At 40.5% G+C, this 18281-nt stretch overlaps 1 protein-coding gene across 7 annotated transcripts in view; it reads right to left on the minus strand.

The window, feature by feature from the left end:
- ARB2A (ARB2 cotranscriptional regulator A) overlaps positions 1–18281 on the minus strand; it is a 363334-nt gene that overhangs the window by 203719 nt on the left and 141334 nt on the right. For 6 of the 7 annotated variants that reach the window (XM_075128571.1, XM_048851082.2, XM_048851076.2 and 3 more), the window contains exon 7: positions 10179–10262. The exons of the other annotated variant lie outside the window; for it this stretch is intronic. In XM_075128571.1, coding sequence (XP_074984672.1) covers positions 10179–10262 — 84 coding nt within the window. The remainder of the gene's footprint in view (positions 1–10178; positions 10263–18281) is intronic. 7 annotated transcript variants of the gene reach the window in all.

Raw genomic sequence — 18281 nt, forward strand, 5'->3', positions numbered from 1 at the left:
TTAGCAGAAAGCTTCAGATATACTAATTCAGAAATCAGGATAAACACATGTGATGTTGCTCAGTTTTGTAAATATCAGAGGAATGGAATTGATGATAAAGGAAAATGCGAGATTAGACACACACAGTTGCTTTCGAACCAAAAAAACAAGATTTTCAACAAAGGACTGCTGTATCAAACAGTAATAAAGAGCCTCAAGCAGTTGTCTGTGCTCATGCCAGTTTTCATGCTTTAATTCTACTGCCCTGTGGTTCTTAGCTTTGACATTGAGATCTGCACGGCCACCAGAGATAATTATTTCAACCTTCAGGCCATCAGGCGCTTATTTTTGATCATGGATATGTAAGAGATGTTTTTTTTGCTTCCCAAGCTTGCCAAGTGGATATCAACAGAAGGGTAAAATAGGCAAAAATGGTAAGCATTTTAAGAGAAACTGCAGACACTAGGCTGTATAAATGTTAGTTTTCCAGGTAGTTTTATGGGCATTGCTGTTACTGAACATTACCCATTAAATATTAAAAAAAACCACACAAATATTTTAACTGATTTGAATTTCTCATTCCAAGATTGTTAGAAGACAGAAATAAAAAAAACTGCTTTGACTTTATAATACTGCTGTCAGTAATAGTGTTCCAATAGTCTCTAATCCACTAAAACAATTTGCACACTATGAACCCACATTTTATACACTTTTTATGGTGATTCAGAGAAATTACAACAACTTTTTCATTAACACCTAACACGAATAAGCTAATTTGTGTTGTAACTACTCCACTGTAAGATGTCATTTTTGTAGAATATGACGGGTTTAAAGACACCCATCTTTAAAAACTGAATCTATATATGCAACTCATATAAGTTATCAATCCCTAATTAATCCTCAATGTTTTATTGAGATACATGATATAGAAGATTCTATGCAATTAAGTTACAGTGTAATTCAAAAGTTTAATATGCCAACAGAGCACAAAGCTTAAATACTAAGAGTTCACTGGACAATAACAGTGATATTTTTAACACAGGAGACTTATTTTAGATTCTATTTCAGAATTAGAAATTCAAATTCCTTTGCATTTAAATTAAAACACTCAGGACATTAAAGCACTTTACAAATATTAATGAATTAAGTCACATATCATCCCTTTGAAGTTGGAAAATGTTACTATCCTCATTTCACAGGTGTACAAACTCAAATTAGTGAGGTTAAATGACATACCTATGGTCATTCAAGAAGTCCACGACATAGCTGGGGACAGATCTTCTGAATGTTGTACTTTAGTGAGGTACCCACCATCAGTTTTAAAAATCAGAACCCAAGCCTACAAATGTTATTCTGAAGTTTAATACATTTTCTATCTAGGAAAATCTCTTCTGACTCTAACGTATTCTATAATACAACTGCCAAACTAAACAGCTCAGTTTGAAAGAAAATACCAAACCAAATTAAGTGGTGTAAAGAGAAAATGGGAAAACTTAAGCCATCATGAAAGGAGAAATTAAAGAGTTATTTCTACTAAATAAAATGAGTATCCTTGTCTTTAAACATAGTGGACTTGATTCTGCAGTTGGATCTGCATACGCAGACCACTGGTACCACACAGGTGCAAGGGTCTAAGCTGAAGGACTGGGGTGAGGGAAGGGTTCTGAGTTTGCCTTTGAAACTATGATTTATATGGAAAATATTGATTGTAGAAGCCATTTTTACAATATATCCACAACAAAATATCAGGAAAAAATGAATTTGTTACCTCAGACATATTCTGGTACTTTGCATCCACTACACTGCTCCTCTGTCAAACTTTTTTTTTTATTAACAAAGTGTATTAATTTTTAGAATGAGAAAATAAAGTGGACTGTATACACTAAATGTGTTAAAGTTACAATTAAGATTTGGAAATTGTGTATTTAAAATATTTTTCTTTACAAACTGAAAAGAAACATAAAAGTTCCCATTTTACATCAAGAAACATGTGTAAGAAAGAGCTCTCCTCACAGCTAGCATATTTAATATGTTCCTGCAATTGCTCTGATATATACTCATTCTCCTTTATTGAATAGCAGGAGCCAAAATTAATGTCATCCTCAGGCAGTCTAAACTTTTACATTTTCACCTCTGTAAAACACTAATTTAATAAAAATTAGTGAGCACAAAGTATTTTTCAGCTCATTGTGCTTATTTTTGGGTAGATATTTTTGTTTATAATCTGTTTGCATTTAAGAAAGATAAGAAGCTACCTTGGCAAACGGGCTGTAGTGATCTGGAAACATGACTAGATTTTGCTGAAAAAGGAACTTTCTCTGAGCAACAGATTTTTTTTAAGCTCCAGTAGAGCTAATAAGGATTGAAACAGTTAATTCTAGGTGATTACATGAGTAGTTGCCTATTAAACTGACAAACAAGGATATGTAGTGATGACCACCAACAGGAAACTAAGGGAATAAGAAAGCGGACACCCCAAATGAGCTATACTCCAATATTGAAAACATCAAGCTATATCAAGTAAGAAGTATAAAAAAAAATAAGTTTCTGGTCAACTCAAATCCTTCCTACTTCAATTGAAAATCTAAGCTATAGTCTGACAGAACTGAAGAGGAAACTCCACTACAGCAAAGCATTTAAACTTGTCCCTCCAGCCAACCCACTAATGTTAATAGGACTCCTCCTCGTCCTCACATGATTCAGAGAAACATATGCTGAAGGGTATTATTAGATTGGGTCCAGTGTGCTCAACACCAACCCCAGGACTGAGGCCATAGTGCCTTATACCTTAAGATCTCGAAGCCTGTTACAAATACTAATGAATTAAGCCTCACAACCTCTGTGAAACATACATTCAGAGCTGCCAAGTTTTGCGCAGCTCTATGTGTTAAATTTCTTGCAAGTGACATAGTCACTAATTTTTCCCTTGGGGTGCCCCAAGCAATGGGACAGGTATGGGAGGCAGAAATCTATCCTTTACACTCCACAGAAACAGGGATGGCCTGGGGAAGCCAGGGTTGACTATCTGTCTTTTTAAGTTCTTATACTGAGTCTATCACCATGACATTTGAGCCTGGTTGGGGAGTCTAGAGAAACCAGAGAGGACTAGGATGTTGGAGATAGTCAACGGCAGAGTATGGGGGAAGAAGCCTGGGGGCTTGCTGTGGGGTAGGAGCAGGAGAGCCTCAGGCTTTTGAAAGCAAGTCAGGAGATCCTGGAGCAGTTGGTTGTTGTAAGGCAGCAAGAGTTTGCAGCCTTGCTGTGGAAAACTTGGAGCATTCTGGCTTTGCTCCCCATTAATTCAACATCTGCCCAATCCCATTAGTTTCCTGCATTCTGCTTCCATTTATTGTCTTCTTTCACTTCCTACCCCTGCCACCCCATCAGCCTTGCTTCTGATCTTGCTCCTCTTCAACCCTCATAACTTCCCAGTTAAAAGTTGTGCAGCCAGCAGTCCCCATCTCTAGCTGTTTCCCATGTTTCCTGAATACCCTCAGAGAGAGCATTGTCCCATCACTAGCAGAGAAGAGAATTTCCACATCCTGAGTGCTGGCTTTGCAGTGACCCCAGTGGTTAGGAAACTATCATTCCAGCAGAAATGTAAGCATGCATGACAGAGACGGGGGAAACTGAAAAAATATTTGAGTGTCGTGACCACCATATGACATTTGGCAGCTGTGATTATCATTCCTTCTACAGATGCAGAAGGTGAAACTCAGGGAAGTGAAGTGCCTTGCCCAGAATCACACAAGAATTCTGTGGCAGAGCTATGAACAGCAGCTACATCTCAGCTTCATACATTAACCATATGACCATCCATCCTTCCTACAGCTAGATAATTTATGACTGGGTCAATAAGAAAGCATAGTCAGAAACCAAGAGGATTCAGATTTACTAAAATGTCAGGATATTACACACCATATCTAATCTCTCTGGCCAACACTAGGTCTAATTTCATTTAAATGTCAACCCCTGTCATGAACTGTCAGCCAGTAGGGAGACTGGAAAGTAAACAGGTTTGTATATAGCTACTCCCCAACACAAATACACCAAGCTGAACGAGTAGAGGTGCAAGGAGATAACTCTGATTGTTCTGTGTCACCTGAGGATAGACAGAAGGGAAAAAAACACAAGATCCAACATAGGACACATTGGACCTTTAACTTATGATATTCAGATAAGGCAGGCTAACAGGCAACCAGCATAAAGGTTACTGAGGTGTGTTAAGAGAAGCGAGGGATCTGAACACCATGGAAAAATATAATAGGTACTGGAACTAGGGATGCCGCACTCCCTGGCTTGAAGTGGTTTTCATTATATGCAGGATTTAGTTTGATTCAATGGCTCTCAGCACCCCCACTGTAAAAATTGTTCCAGCACCCCTGAAACATATAAAGTAGTGTGTTGCATGAGAGAGCCCAGTCTGTCCAAAAGGAGAATTTCATCGGCAGAAGTCTCACTGAGATCAAAGTCATATCTGAGTTCCTGAAATGTTTATTGAGACAAATAGTCCAGTGTCAACATATAATTATCACCCAAATATTCCAGTCCAGTGGTTTTAGACATGGAGTGAATTTGTTTGGGAAGGGCAATTAACACATTAGGATGATATTTCTGGATACTAGGGAAGATACACTACTCTGTTACAAATCCTTAGTTGCCTGCATTGGAAGCATTAGTAAGAATGAAGGCTTATTTGCATGGGGTAGCATATATTGTTACTATTTGTTGAGAAAAAAAAGTCTGGTGAAGACAGTAGGTCGATGTTTTTCTTTTGCTACGTGTGAGGCAAGATTATGAGGAGTTCTGTGAGGGTACACAGCATATTTAACTACGAAGACTATCCACATCCAATTAGACGAAAATTTGCACACAAAAGGGTTGGTGATAGATTAGACATTCTATGAACACTAAAAAAGAATATATGCTGAAAAAATTGAAGTCCAACTGCATTTTGTTTATGTTTAATGGGAGAAGGATGAAGCATCAGGGAGAACAGCAGAGCACTTAAAGACTTGCCATTTCTGAAAATAAGAACTTCTCTTCCAGATTTTACCCCAAAGAGGCTCCTGTAAAATACGTGTTTACACCATATATTTGCTATAACCAGAAATTAGTAGCTGTCTTAAGGACCTGCAAAGTATGTAGATGGATGAGGACCCACTTGATACAACTTCAATAGCATATAAACAGTGCATTTAAAAATAACAATACACGTGAATTAAGATAAACGTGATGCTCCAGTGAGTAGGGCCAGATATATATCTGGGTGCCATCAGTAGTTACAGCTCAAAGTAAAAGGTTTGGGAGTACGGGAAGATCAGAAAAAATATACTCTCTCAAGGTATGTACTCTGGTGCTTCTCAATAAATTATATTCAGTGCTTACTTACCAAGGCAACAGGCACTCTAGAAATAGCTAATATAGTTAGATTATAAAAACACACGCACACACACACACATATATGTATCTGTGTGCATGACTTTAAAAAATAAACCAAAAACTTCTACCACTAAAAATGGCTAGGCATATGAAGTATAAATTTGGTTTGGAAATAACCATCACTGAGGAAAAAGTGCAAATGAGGGTTTCAGAAAAATGGTTTCTGATTTAACTGTTATGACCCACTAAAATTATACACACTACATGTATGTTATATTTTATATGCAGTTTTCAAGCTAAGCTTGTAAAGTTCTGCAGGTAGAGAAGACCACAGTACATATATGTTCACAACTAATCAAGTTTCACAATGAATGTTTTTGGGAATAAATGAATAATTTACTGCACATCCTGGAAGATAAAAGCTCTTACATTTCAAAGGGGAAGGTTTCTCTCCTGTGGCCTTTCCAAAATGCCCAAGTGGAGAGTTTCCTTCAACAGACGTCATAATACCTGTGGGACATGGTATTCTGATCATGTTTAGTTAACCTAAATTTTTGACAGTCCACTGGGCTGCCACCTTCCCATTGCCCCTGTTCTGAAGCAAGAAGCCAGCTGCAAGGATACATTTCTAAAACTTTGATTGCTGCCAGCACAGCCGTTTTGCTCACCAGGTATCTTTTAGGAACTCTGGACATCCTAGAATTAAATTAGTTTTCTAAATGTTCCCCTTTAATTGTTCTCATCTACCAATGTTCTCCTATAGTTCTTTGGCCCCCAGAACATTTCTCCTTTGCCTTGTCTCTTTACACCTCCTCTTTCCTTCCCTCTCTCCCCCATCTCACAGTATCATTTTCCCATCCTTTCTACCCTCTCCGTACTACTCCCAACATCTCTAACTTGTCTTATTGCTCACCCTCTCCCTAGCTCCCTCTCGCCTTCCCCTCCTTCTCTTCGATTATATTCTGCCCTAATCTTGGTGCTGCTTCGATTCACTACTCTCCACCTGCCAAACTTTCCCTTGCCACCAATTCTGATGATCCTGTCCCTCCTCCTCTAATCTCATGCCTATTTCCACCCTTGCTCTACTCTTTCTCCTGCTCCCTCTGGAATGCTTGCTCCATCCCATCTCCTACATCCTGAAAAAATCTCCACTGCCATCTATGACCTCTTTACTTCCCACTCTTTCCACCTCTTAACTCCCTCTGATATCGTTTCTGAAGCTGCTGCATAAAAGCACCTACTACTTTTCCTCCTACTCCCCCAGCCGAGTCATCTTCCAAAAATCATGGGGGGAAGGGGGGACACACAGAGTTTCTCATTTTCCAATCCTGCCACATCTAACTTCTCCTTCCTCCCATTCTCACTCATTCTCTTCCTTTGAGCAACATTCCATCCAAACCTTTTCTCCTCTCTTCCTCATGTTTGTGAGATCTACGGACTTACCTCCTTTCCCCCACTACAGTTCTTGTCTGACTTTGACTCCTGGGCTCTTCTTACTGTCAGAATCACCCACCCTTATCCTCAGCAATTTTAGTTTCCCGAATGACATCCCACCTGATCCTCCAGCCACCCATTTCCTAGATTTCACCTCCTTCTTTGACCTGCAACTATGGATCAACTGTACCACTCAACAAAATGGCCACTTTCTTGATCTTGTTTTCATTAAGCATTGCTTTCTCTGATTTTTCCCCTCTTTGACAACCTCCTCATCTCCTTCCATATTACTCATTGACCTTCCATCACATCCTTCCACCAATTTGCAGTCCATCAACATCCACAAATTCTCTTCTGCGCTCATTACTTCAGTAACTTTCTTTCCATCACCTTTGACTTTTTTGTCCCTTTCTCCATCACAAGGTCTGCCCAGCCAACTCCCAGCCCTGGCTCAGCTCCAACACCTGTTGTCTATTCACTTCTTGTGCTGCTGAGCATCTCTGGCAGAAGTAATGTGATCATACTGATTTTCTCCATTACAAGTTAATTTCTTCTTCTTTTAATTCTGACATCTTCTTAACCATTTTCTCTTCCCTCACTGAACCCTGTACCTATAAATCCAGATGCCTTTCATGACTCATCTCCCTACTAAAACACTGATTTCTTCAAAGAAAGTATCAAAAAGATCTGATGTGACCTCCCCCTTCATGTTCCTGCCACCCTTCCCCACACCCTACACTCTCCTCCTTCTCCCCATCACTGACACTGAGACTTGTCTGCTCTTCTCTTTCAACTACTCTTCCTGCATTAGTGACATCTAATCTTTTAGCCTCCATCCTCTCTCTCCCTCTCAAATTCATCAGTTTGCTTCCCCTCCTCGTACAATTGTGCGCTGATTTCCCATTTCTTAAGAAAAACAACACTGCTGACCCTCAAACTATTGCCCAATCTCTCTTCTCCCTCTCATCTCCAAACTCACTGGACATGCTGTCTACACAGTTTCTATCTTTAACTTTCATTCTTCAGTATCTCCAGTATTCTCCCATTTTACATTCAACTAAAAATACTTTCAATACTTTGTAGTCTATCCTAAACTTCTCTGAACTGTCTTCAGCTTTTGACACTGTCAACCAATCCCTACTTTTTGAAATGTTCCACATCGGCTTGCATAGTGCTTTCCTCTTGTTGTTGTTCTCATACCTTTCTGATCATTCTTCCAGTGTCTTATTTGAGGAGTCACCCCTTCCCTCTCTTCTGTCTATTGGAGTCCCTCAGGGTACTAAAATACAGCCTTTCCTCTCTGTCCACAAAAACAATATTTTTGTCCAAGCCTTCATCATCTTATCTGTTAGCTACTGCAACTTGCTCTTTTCTAGCTTTGACTAGGTATAAACTTGTGCCTATCAAGTCTATTAAAAATGCTGCTAAGATCATCTTCTTGGTTCGTCTCTGTGACCACATCAATCCTCTCCTCTTTGATTCCCTCCATTGGCTCCCTCTTCATCACCATCAAAAAATAACTTCTTCTCTTTACCTTAAAGACCCTTCATAACTTAGTCCTACCCTACCTAGCTGATCTAGTAACAAACTGTGAAATTGACCTTTCCTTTGTTCTGCCAAAGTTCCCAGCCACCCACCTGTCAGCTTCTCTCTAAAACACATCTATGCTTTCTCTGGTGATGCCCCTTTATGCATGGAAAAAACTTCTTGAAAAAAATCGATATAGCCTCTTTATTGTCCTTCAAATCCCTCCTTAAGGTACACTTTGCCATAATGCCTACGAAACCTAATCTGCTGGTCATAGCAAGACAGGTTTCCTCTTCCCCTTCTTTCCTTTCCCTACCCCAGTTAAAAACACCAAATTATAATACGTGTAACTTATAAAGCTGTGCCAGTTCTTCCCCATACTCATTCACTTGTATGTTCATCCCCATACCCTATGCTTTCCTTGTTTGTATCTTTAGGCTGGAAGATCTCTGAATCAAAAATTCTCTCTTTTCTGTGTTTGTGCAGAGTGCAGCATAATGGGGCCATCCTGAATCAGGTTTTTGGGAGCTACCATAACAATGGAGTTTCCTTTTCCTTATTCCCCCCACACAAAAAAAATTCTGGAAAATTCTGTCCAAAAATGGCATTACTTTTTTTTATTTTTTTTTTTACACAGGTAAGCACTTAAAAGTCAGAAATGACAAAATTAAAATTGCACAAGCAATGGTAACATTGCCACCAGGGGCATATAAATAACAATATTGTTTAATTACAAAACCACATAATATTTATCAAATAAAAGCATATAATAACAGACAATGTTTCCTATAGCCATAAATATACATGTAGCATCTTGTACTATTAAGTAGTATTATGTGCATGTCATATAAACGCAGCCCATTTACTACTGGTGGAATTCTGCACCAACAAAAATAAAAAAAATGTGCACCAAAAAATTAAATATCTGTGCACAATATCTTAAAATTCTGCGAAATTCTGCACATTTTATTTGTCAAAACAACACAATATAATCACACCGGTTTCTTAATTTATTTCAAAATACCTGTCAGCAAGTAAGTCTGTAATGATACAGACAATAAAAATGATTCAGGAAATGTTTTTTTGACAAACAGATTCCTTACCAGGCATAGTAATACAGAACTTTGAATAATAATTCATTTAAACTACAATAAAGAAACATATTTCCTGCACCTCTCAGAAACAGTGAAAAGGCTTGGGGGAAGTCAGAGGTAATGGAGGAGCTGAAGAAGAGGGAAGTAATTGCTGGGAAGGAGCCTGGGAGTGAAGCTGGAGAGTTGCTGGGTATGGGTAGGAGAAGTATAGAAGAGGTAGTTTTTTTGGAGAGATGGAAGGATTGTTGGAGCAGGGAGCCTCTCCCCCCCCCCCCCGCAGACTCTTTCTGACCAACAGCTTCTCTCATTCAGTCACGCGCATCTGCCCCTGTTCTCATGTGTCCCTGCACCCCCACTTAGCCACCCCTTCCCCCCACATGGCCCTGAACCTCCCTCCCCCATTCCCATGTGTCCCTGAACCCCCACGCAGCCACCCCTCCCCATCCTCATGTGGCCCTGTACCACCAGTCACCCCCTCCCCATCCAGCCCTGCACCCCCAGTCACCATCCTCCTCCTATCCCCATGTGGCCCTACATCCCCCCTCCAAGTGTCCCTGCACCTGCACTAAGCCAGCCCCTTCACCTGTCCCCATTGGTCCCTGCACTCCCCTCCCCATTTCCATGTGGTCCTGGGCCCCCACTTCCATTCAGCACCCAGCCCAGTATGTTCCCCCACTAGCCCTTCTGAGCCCCAGTCTGTGACCCCCAACAGCCCCATGTGCTCTGCTCTAACCAACCCCTCCATATCCTCTGCCTCCTCACCTGGCCCCATGGGCAGGGGACTGTGAGCCTCTTCTCTTCCCTATCCACAGAGTGCTGCTCTCTGCCCTGGTGCCAAAACTGCCCCTGGTGGGTGAAAGATGTAACTGCATCACCTGTCTGGCAGAATGTATTTTCTGCAGAGGGTCATGAATTCTGCATGTGCGCAATGGCGCAGAATTTCTCCAGGAGTATCCATTAAAGGAACTTTGTATGAATAGTATACTGTAAGACATCCTCCAGATTTAAAGAGACATCATCAATTTAAATATCACATTTCTATCTAATTTTTAACTGTTATTACAAGTAATACCCAATCTTATTACCAAAAAATAATAGAGAAAAACTATTTTCTCTATTCTTCCAGTTTGTTTGCCTTATGCATTTGACCGCATTCTGTGCTGTGTATAGTAAGTTGCACTGTTTCCCTCAACAGTCAGTCAGGTTCCAATTCAGCAAGGTATTTATGCACACGCTTAACTTTACAAATGTGAGTAGTTTCCTTGAAGTCAAGTAAATGTTTGCAGGATAAGGGACTTCCTGTTTCCTTTGTAATCTGAGTGTTTTTTTTCATATAGCAACCAGGGAGAAGAAAATCATTTCCAAAAATAAGAAAATGAATTGACAGGGAGACTCAAGGGCACTTTAATGATCTAGTGACCCCTTCTGGTCTTAAACTCTACGACTCTAATAGGTATGCAGAAGTTCTATGTTATGCCTGTCTACACTATAACTTTTAAACCAAATCTAGGTAAGCAACTTTAATTCAAAAATAGTCAATATGAAAGTTGCAATTCTTCAACAAAAAAACTTCAAATCCAGACTCCAGTGAGAAACTGTTGAATTGGAATTCATTTGCAAATTGGATACAATTAACTTAGGCTTGAATAGAGACTGGGATTGGCTAAGTCATTATGCAAGGTAACCTATTTCCCCTTGTTTTTTCCTAACCCCCCCCCCCAGACGTTCTTGTTAAACCCTGGATTTGTGCTGGAAATGGCCCAACTTGATTATCATACACATCGTAAGGAGAGTGGTCACTTTAGATAAGCTATTACCAGCAGGAGAGTGGGGTGGGGGGAGGTATTTTTTCATGCTTTGTGTGTATAAAAGATCTTCTACACTTTCCACAGTATGCATCCGATGAAGTGAACTGTAGCTCACGAAAGCTTACGCTCAAATAAATTGGTTAGTCTCTAAGGTGCCACAAGTACTCCTTTTCTTTTTGCGAATACAGACTAACACGGCTGTTACTCTGAAAATAGTCAATATGGTTTATGATCACACTACAAGGATTTTTATACGCATGTCAAAAGACTCAACTAGAGACATTTTAATCATGGTGCTGTTGAATACGGTTAATTTTAAACCAGTTTAACGCTAATGTGAGCAGACTATATTGGTTTTGTGGCAGAACCGTGTTAATCAGTCCCTGCTGGTCAATCTTACAAAGCATAACAGAATGCCAACCATTGGGTTGGCTCATTCATAATTTCAATTTTGTGTCAGTATACCTCCTTTTAGTAAAGGAAAACTGGAGTAACTCTGTGATGAATCAGGACCAGGTGTTGTAATAGAATGTTCGTCCCAAGTAGGGAAAAGAAACACAGACGTTTGCCATTTGCACATATCTACACTTATTTGGACTGAATATGCCAAATTCATCCTTGGTGTTACTCAATGAAGTCAATTAACCAAGGATGAATTTGTCCCAATGTGTGACTCTTCAAGTGCATGGGGTGAGCATCTGCCCCCAATTTGCTGGAAATAATTCCGTCTTAATGGCCTGTGCCCAGATCCTAGACAGATTTCCATAAACTGGTTCTAGTTTTAAACACTGCTTTTCTCTCTGACATTCCTGGCCTGCTGGTTGTCAATTACAATGTCAGGAGGTCTACTCACTGAAGAACTGAGCATAGAGCAGCTTTCTTTCATTTTGTCTTTATGATTATCTGTAGAAGAGAGATAGGGTCCATATAAGCAAGACATGCTATTCCTGCTGCTGTTCAAATACACAGACACTCCGTAACTGGTGTGATGCCATTGTTCATCGCATATCCACTCCCATTCAGCAAGGGAACTTTGGCATCATCAGGACAGGCAACATGAACAATAAGAAGAAAGAAGGGAAAAGAGCATTTTGCCAGAAAGGCTCACAGTCAGGGCCATAAATGCTACTGCTGCTACTCTGGTTGGCACACACAGTCAGTATAAAAACACTCAACTAAAGCTCTCCCTGGGGATAAGGCAGAGGTGCTGGTGCAGGCTACTCTACAGAATGGAGAAAAACATAGGTGTAGTTTGACTTCTATATTTGGAGGGACAGTTCCAGTCAGGCCAAAAGGGCCACGCGTGTAGGGGAAAATTCCACGCCTGCCCGAGACTTACAGGGTTTGGGGGAGCAACAGCTCCTTGCTCCCCCGAAACTACGCCGTGGGGAAAAATTAAATTAGAAAAGATTATCCCAGGCAAGAAGACTTGGAGAAGCAGAAGAGACAAGAGAAGGACAGAGTTACTATAAAGGATTGGAGCAAGAAGAAGCTGGGAACATGGCTATGGCTGGGAAATTAAGAATGGAGAGAAAGGAGATAAATAAACTGTTGAGGCTTGTACAGAAGAGGGAAGGAGAAAAACCAAAGGAAAGGAATTGGAACTGATGAGATCAGGGTATTATACCTGGCAGAGTTCCTGGGGAATCTGGGGTAGCCATTCACATTAACATTTTTTAAAGTGGCTAACTTGATACACCTTGGGCCTTATTATCCCAAGTATAGAATGTATACTAAATATCAGGAAAAACTTACTCACCGTGATATGTAGTAGGATGTGGAAAAGTCTCCCACAGGAAATGGAGGAAGCCCCATTACTTGGAACATTTATATAAATTTGGATTGCATGAAGCACTCAACAGTATAATGGAGGAACCAGTGCTGCACTGTCAGGGGGATAAGAAGATCTAAAAGATATTTTCTCCATCTGATTCTATGGACCATTAAAGTTACAAGCAGTAGCTAGGGACATGGAGATATTTTGATAGATTTCGTGATCTTCATTCATCCAGAGAAAATTCTACGGTTGAAGGTGGGGAAAAAAGCGAGAGAAACACTAAGCCATGTGCCTTCTTATGGTTATTGTTTCTCCACTAAGGATGTTAACAATATCTCTACATTCTGAAAGAGACTGAAATAACCTAGAGAGGCCCCACACATTACAACACTGTAATAAAGAGAATCTTAAAAGAGCTGTCACAAGTCCCAGCATCAAATTAAATGAAGGAAGAACAGAGTCATGTGTCCTTGGGGGGAAGAGTCAGAAAATTGTGAGGTTAGTAGCACTGATAGTGGGGCTAATAATGTCACATTGAAGAAGACATAAGACTAAATGTGTAACTTAAACGTTGCTTATTGTGTCAATCTAGCAAAGTAGAATTTTTCAGGCTGCCTTACACAAGTTAAAAAGCAGAAGTATCATTTCATCAAATAACATTTAAGTGAGAATCTAGCCATTTGGGTAATATTTTTCAACATTTCAGCAAAACAGCTGGATGGCAGCTAAAGCATGTGTCTAAAATGCAATTTCAGTTATTTATAGATGCAGGGAAGAAACTATTTTGATGCTCATTTCTAAGAATAATACAGTGCTGGAGCACACTCATATTTGTAGATGTATTCAGGAGTGTATATTCTGTGAGCATTTACCTAGAGTCACAGCACTGGTAATTCAGGATGAATAGCTCAGAAATCAGCAGGTTGTGTTTTGTACAGCTGCTCTACATGTAGTTAATATAATCAGTGGGCTCAGGAGCAGTGCTAAGATGGATGAGGTGTTGGAATGTGTTTGGTTTTGGAATATAGGTGCTTAAAATAATTTCTGCTTTAAGTTATAAAGGAAAGGCAGTATGTTGTTTAAACACTGAACTGGATACAAGGAACTCAAATTCTAATTCCAGCTGTGCCACTGACTCAGTGTATGGTCTCAAGACAAGGCACAGTCTTGCTGTATCTCAATTTCCATATCTGTGAAAGGGGAATAAATAAAATTGATCTTTTTATTTTAGGAAGTTTAGATTGTAAATTCTTTGGGACAGGTAATGTGTCTTATCCGAGCCTTGTAAAGACCCAGGTAAATTAACAGCATTCTTTCTTCTTTTAGTATGTGTCACTGTGGATCCCACTGTAGGTGATTGGCAAGCAGTATCCCCTCTGGACAGTGGAAATGAGGACTATTAGCTGCATAGATCAAATAAAAATTGCAGTACTGCTCTGTTGAACTTGGCCTCAGACCTAGCTGCCATGTCACAGGTGTAATGTTTGACAAAGTTAGCGGGTTGCTCCATGTTGTGGCTTTGCAGGTCTTCGATACTGGCACGTTTCTGAAGTAGACTGAAGATGCTGCATGTGACCTGATGAAGTGTGCCTTCATGTTCAGAGGGTGAGGCTCACAGCTGATAACGTGAAAAACACTGCATGATCCACTTAGAGATTCTATGCAACAAAATACCTTGGCTTTCCACTGAGCCAGACATGGCCACAAAGGGATGAGGAGACAACCACCTTGTCCCTGTGAAAGGATGTGTAAATAAATTCAGCCACAAGGGTGTAGAGCTTGCTGGACCCTCTGCACTGAGGTAATGGCAACCAGAAAGACCATCTTAAGGGTAAGGTGATGTACTGAACAATCCAATAGAGGTTTGAAAAGAGGCTCCATGAGTCTTAAGAAGACAATGTTGAGATTCCACATAGGAGTCAGGTTTTTAACAGGTGAGTAAGCGTGCAGGAGGCCCTTGAGGAATTTTGACACTGTTGGAGGTAAGATGACTGAATACACCTCTATCGAAGCATGACTTGCTGATATTACTGCACAGTTGACTTTGGGAGAAAAAAGTGCCAATATAGTATGTTTCAAGGGCAGCATGCAGTTGAGAATCTTTGATATTGGAGCCCCAACTAAATTCAGATTATGCCCATACAGATAGCTGTTTCCATTTGGAGGAGTAGTAGATGGCTTCCTGCTCTGTATGAGAATTTCTTGAACCTGTCAAGAACAGTGTGTCACTAGTGCTCCACCAGCCAACATCTAGCCATCATGTATAGCAAGTGCAGAACAGGGTGCCGTACCTGGTTATGGTTCTGGGATATCATGTCTAGACAGATTGGGAAATGGATTGGAATCCAAATGGACATATGCAAAAGGTCTGACAGGCAAAACTGCCTCAACCAGTAAGGCGCCGTTAGGATCAGCATGACCTTGTCCCATCTGACTCGGGATATCACTGTGGAGATTAGGATAATCATATGAAAGGGATACAGGAGAACTGAATCAGGGACATGTCAGTGTTAAGGATCATGCCACTACTGGAGCAGAAGTTTGGGCCTTGGTGTTGTCCTCAATGGCAAACAGATCTATCACAGGAGTCTCTCTGCAGTGACTGCACATGGTTGGTTACTGCGTGCCTGCCTAAGAAGTCTACCAGGTAACCGCTAGTACCTGGAAGGTGCAGAGCCAGTGAGTTACCCGATAGAGATGACACCAAATCTACAGCCTGAAGGCTTCATGGTAGAGAAAGGATGACTTTACTTGTTTATATAGTTCATTGTGGACATGTTGTCCCTTAAGATCTGCACTGTGGAGCTCCATCCAGGTCAGCTGGATGACTCCGAGCATCAGGATAGTCATATGCAGCTTCAGAGATGATTACCTGTAGTTCACAAGGAGTCCAAAAACAGGGAGAGGATGTATTCTAGGGCTGTCAAAGTCTCCAGCTGAGACCTGCCCCTGATCAGCCAGTTGTCCAGGCATGGCTAGACACTAATTCCCTTACTCCTTAAATGCACTGCCATTACTGTAAAGCATTTGTGAATACTTTTGGTGCTGTGGAGCATCTGAAAGGTAATAATCTGTATTGATAATGATTGGATCCCACTGTGAATCTTAGGTACTTCCTGTGGGCCAGGCAGACGGCCATATGTAAATACGCATCCTGCAGGTCAAAAAAATCTATGAAGCAGTCTTAAGACTGAAGAGATGGAGTGATGGAGGGGGGCGTTACTGTCCTAAACCTGAGATGGCATATATATTTGTTGAGTCTTCTCAGGTTTAGTATATGACAAATAAGGTAAATTAATACTGGGGATAGAAGTTCCTTCCCCTGAATATTTGGCACCTCCTTTCCAGCTCCTAGATGAAGCAGTGAGACCTGTTCCACTTGTAACAGGCTCTTGCAAGAAGGGATGGGAAAGGAGAAGTTGTAGGCGGGTAAAAAAATGGAATTGAATGGAGTAGCCATGAATGATCTTTAGCACTCACCTGCCTCATGTTATGGCACACAACATCTGGTGGAATGGGGTGCGGTGGTTTCTGAAAGTTGTGCTTTCTGGACTGGATCTGATATGATTCACAACAGTTCCATCAAATATGTGGACATGCCATAGGAGCAGAATGCATCACTGAGGTGGAAGAAGGCTGTTGTGCCTTGGATTTTTCTTGGCCTGGTACTCAGGATGCCTGGAGTAATAGGTGGGTGTCCATTGTCTCAGCCGGGATTGAAAATGGTATGGCTTCTGGAATTGGGTTGATGTGTAAATCGCCAAGCAGCACAGGTGGCCTTTGAGTCCTTTAAACAGTGTAGAGTGCTCTCAGTTCACTGACAAAATAACTCCATGCCCTCAAAGAGCAGGTCCTTGATCTTAGCCTGTCACTTCACAGGAATGCTTGATGCTTGCACCCATGATTTTTTGTGACGATAGCTCTAGCCATGGAGTCAGAGGCATCCTTTGGCGCCCGTAAGGTTGTCTTGGCCACCAGTTGGACTTCCTTGATTATTTCCCGGAGTTATTCACTGTCATGCAGGAGTTTCACGAGAAAGGGTGTCACTCTATCCCAGGTTATGTCATATTTAGCCTGTAGGATCCACCAATTTGATACTCAGAATTGTAGAGAGGCTGAAGAGTAAGATTTTCTCCCAAATAGGTTAAGCCTTTTTGGGTCCTAGTCCTTATGGGTACTCTTCTTTTATTTATATTTTTCCTATGTCACTGAGACAACTAAGGAGCCTGGGTTGGGTTGGGTTGGGTAGGGAAATAGAAATACATGAACCCTGTTTGGCGCACCTAGTTCAGCTTTTTTTCCTATTTTTGCTGTAGGTGCTGTGGGAGCATCTGCCACCAGGCCTTAACTGGGTCAATCAGTCCCTTACTTATGGCACAAGTGATCCTGGTTGGACTGGAAGATGTCAAAAAATCTGAACAATTTCTGAGATTCCTTTGATATGACCGATGTCTCTACTTCTAGAGTCTCAGCAATTCTCCTGATGAGCTCTGAAAGGTTCAGAGATTCCAAACCATTTTCAAAAATCATGGCTATCATCACACACAAACACCCCACTAGTTCTATGCAAGGATACAGAGTATGTATGATACATAAACATATGTATATCATACACATGGCCAGAGCATAGGTGAATCAGTGCATCTGAATTTACAGAGACCCTTTATATTTTATATATGCACTTTTATATTTTCACAGAGATTTAGAATTCCTAGTTTCAACTTTGAGCTATACTGTCTTACATCTTCCCAGAAATAGACACATTTCAAATTCTACTAATAAACTTTAAGGAAATCCCTATACTGTACTATTATAGTAGTTCAAGATAAGCCCTAATGTGCAGTTAAGAAATGACATAAGGTAACAGCCGTTACACTTGCAGTTTGTCTAGTCAAAAATTCTACCATCTTTATCACCTAAAAAAAGATAAAATTTTCACATAAAAAGACACGTCTCTTTAATAAAGCAGAGATGTTATTAAAAAAAAGCCCATGTCAGCAAAGCTTATCAACTATATGATATAAACCTTAAATACAGTAACTATTTTAGAAAAAATACAAAAGCCACATCAAAATGATACAAGACAGACTCACAAATATAAGGAAATTATTTCCAAAAGACTGCAGAATACAGAATTATCTTTCTCTTTAACTCACCCAATTTTGCCTAGGTATTGCAGCTCACATGGTACTGCACAGTACTAAAATAATTCATTGTTCAGAGACTCTTATCAGCTGCAAAGCCAAAGCTGGAGCAGGGCCATATCAGCTGCAGAGCCAA

This window comes from Caretta caretta, chromosome 5, assembly GCF_965140235.1.
Source record: "Caretta caretta isolate rCarCar2 chromosome 5, rCarCar1.hap1, whole genome shotgun sequence".
Taxonomy (NCBI): Eukaryota; Metazoa; Chordata; order Testudines; family Cheloniidae; genus Caretta; species Caretta caretta.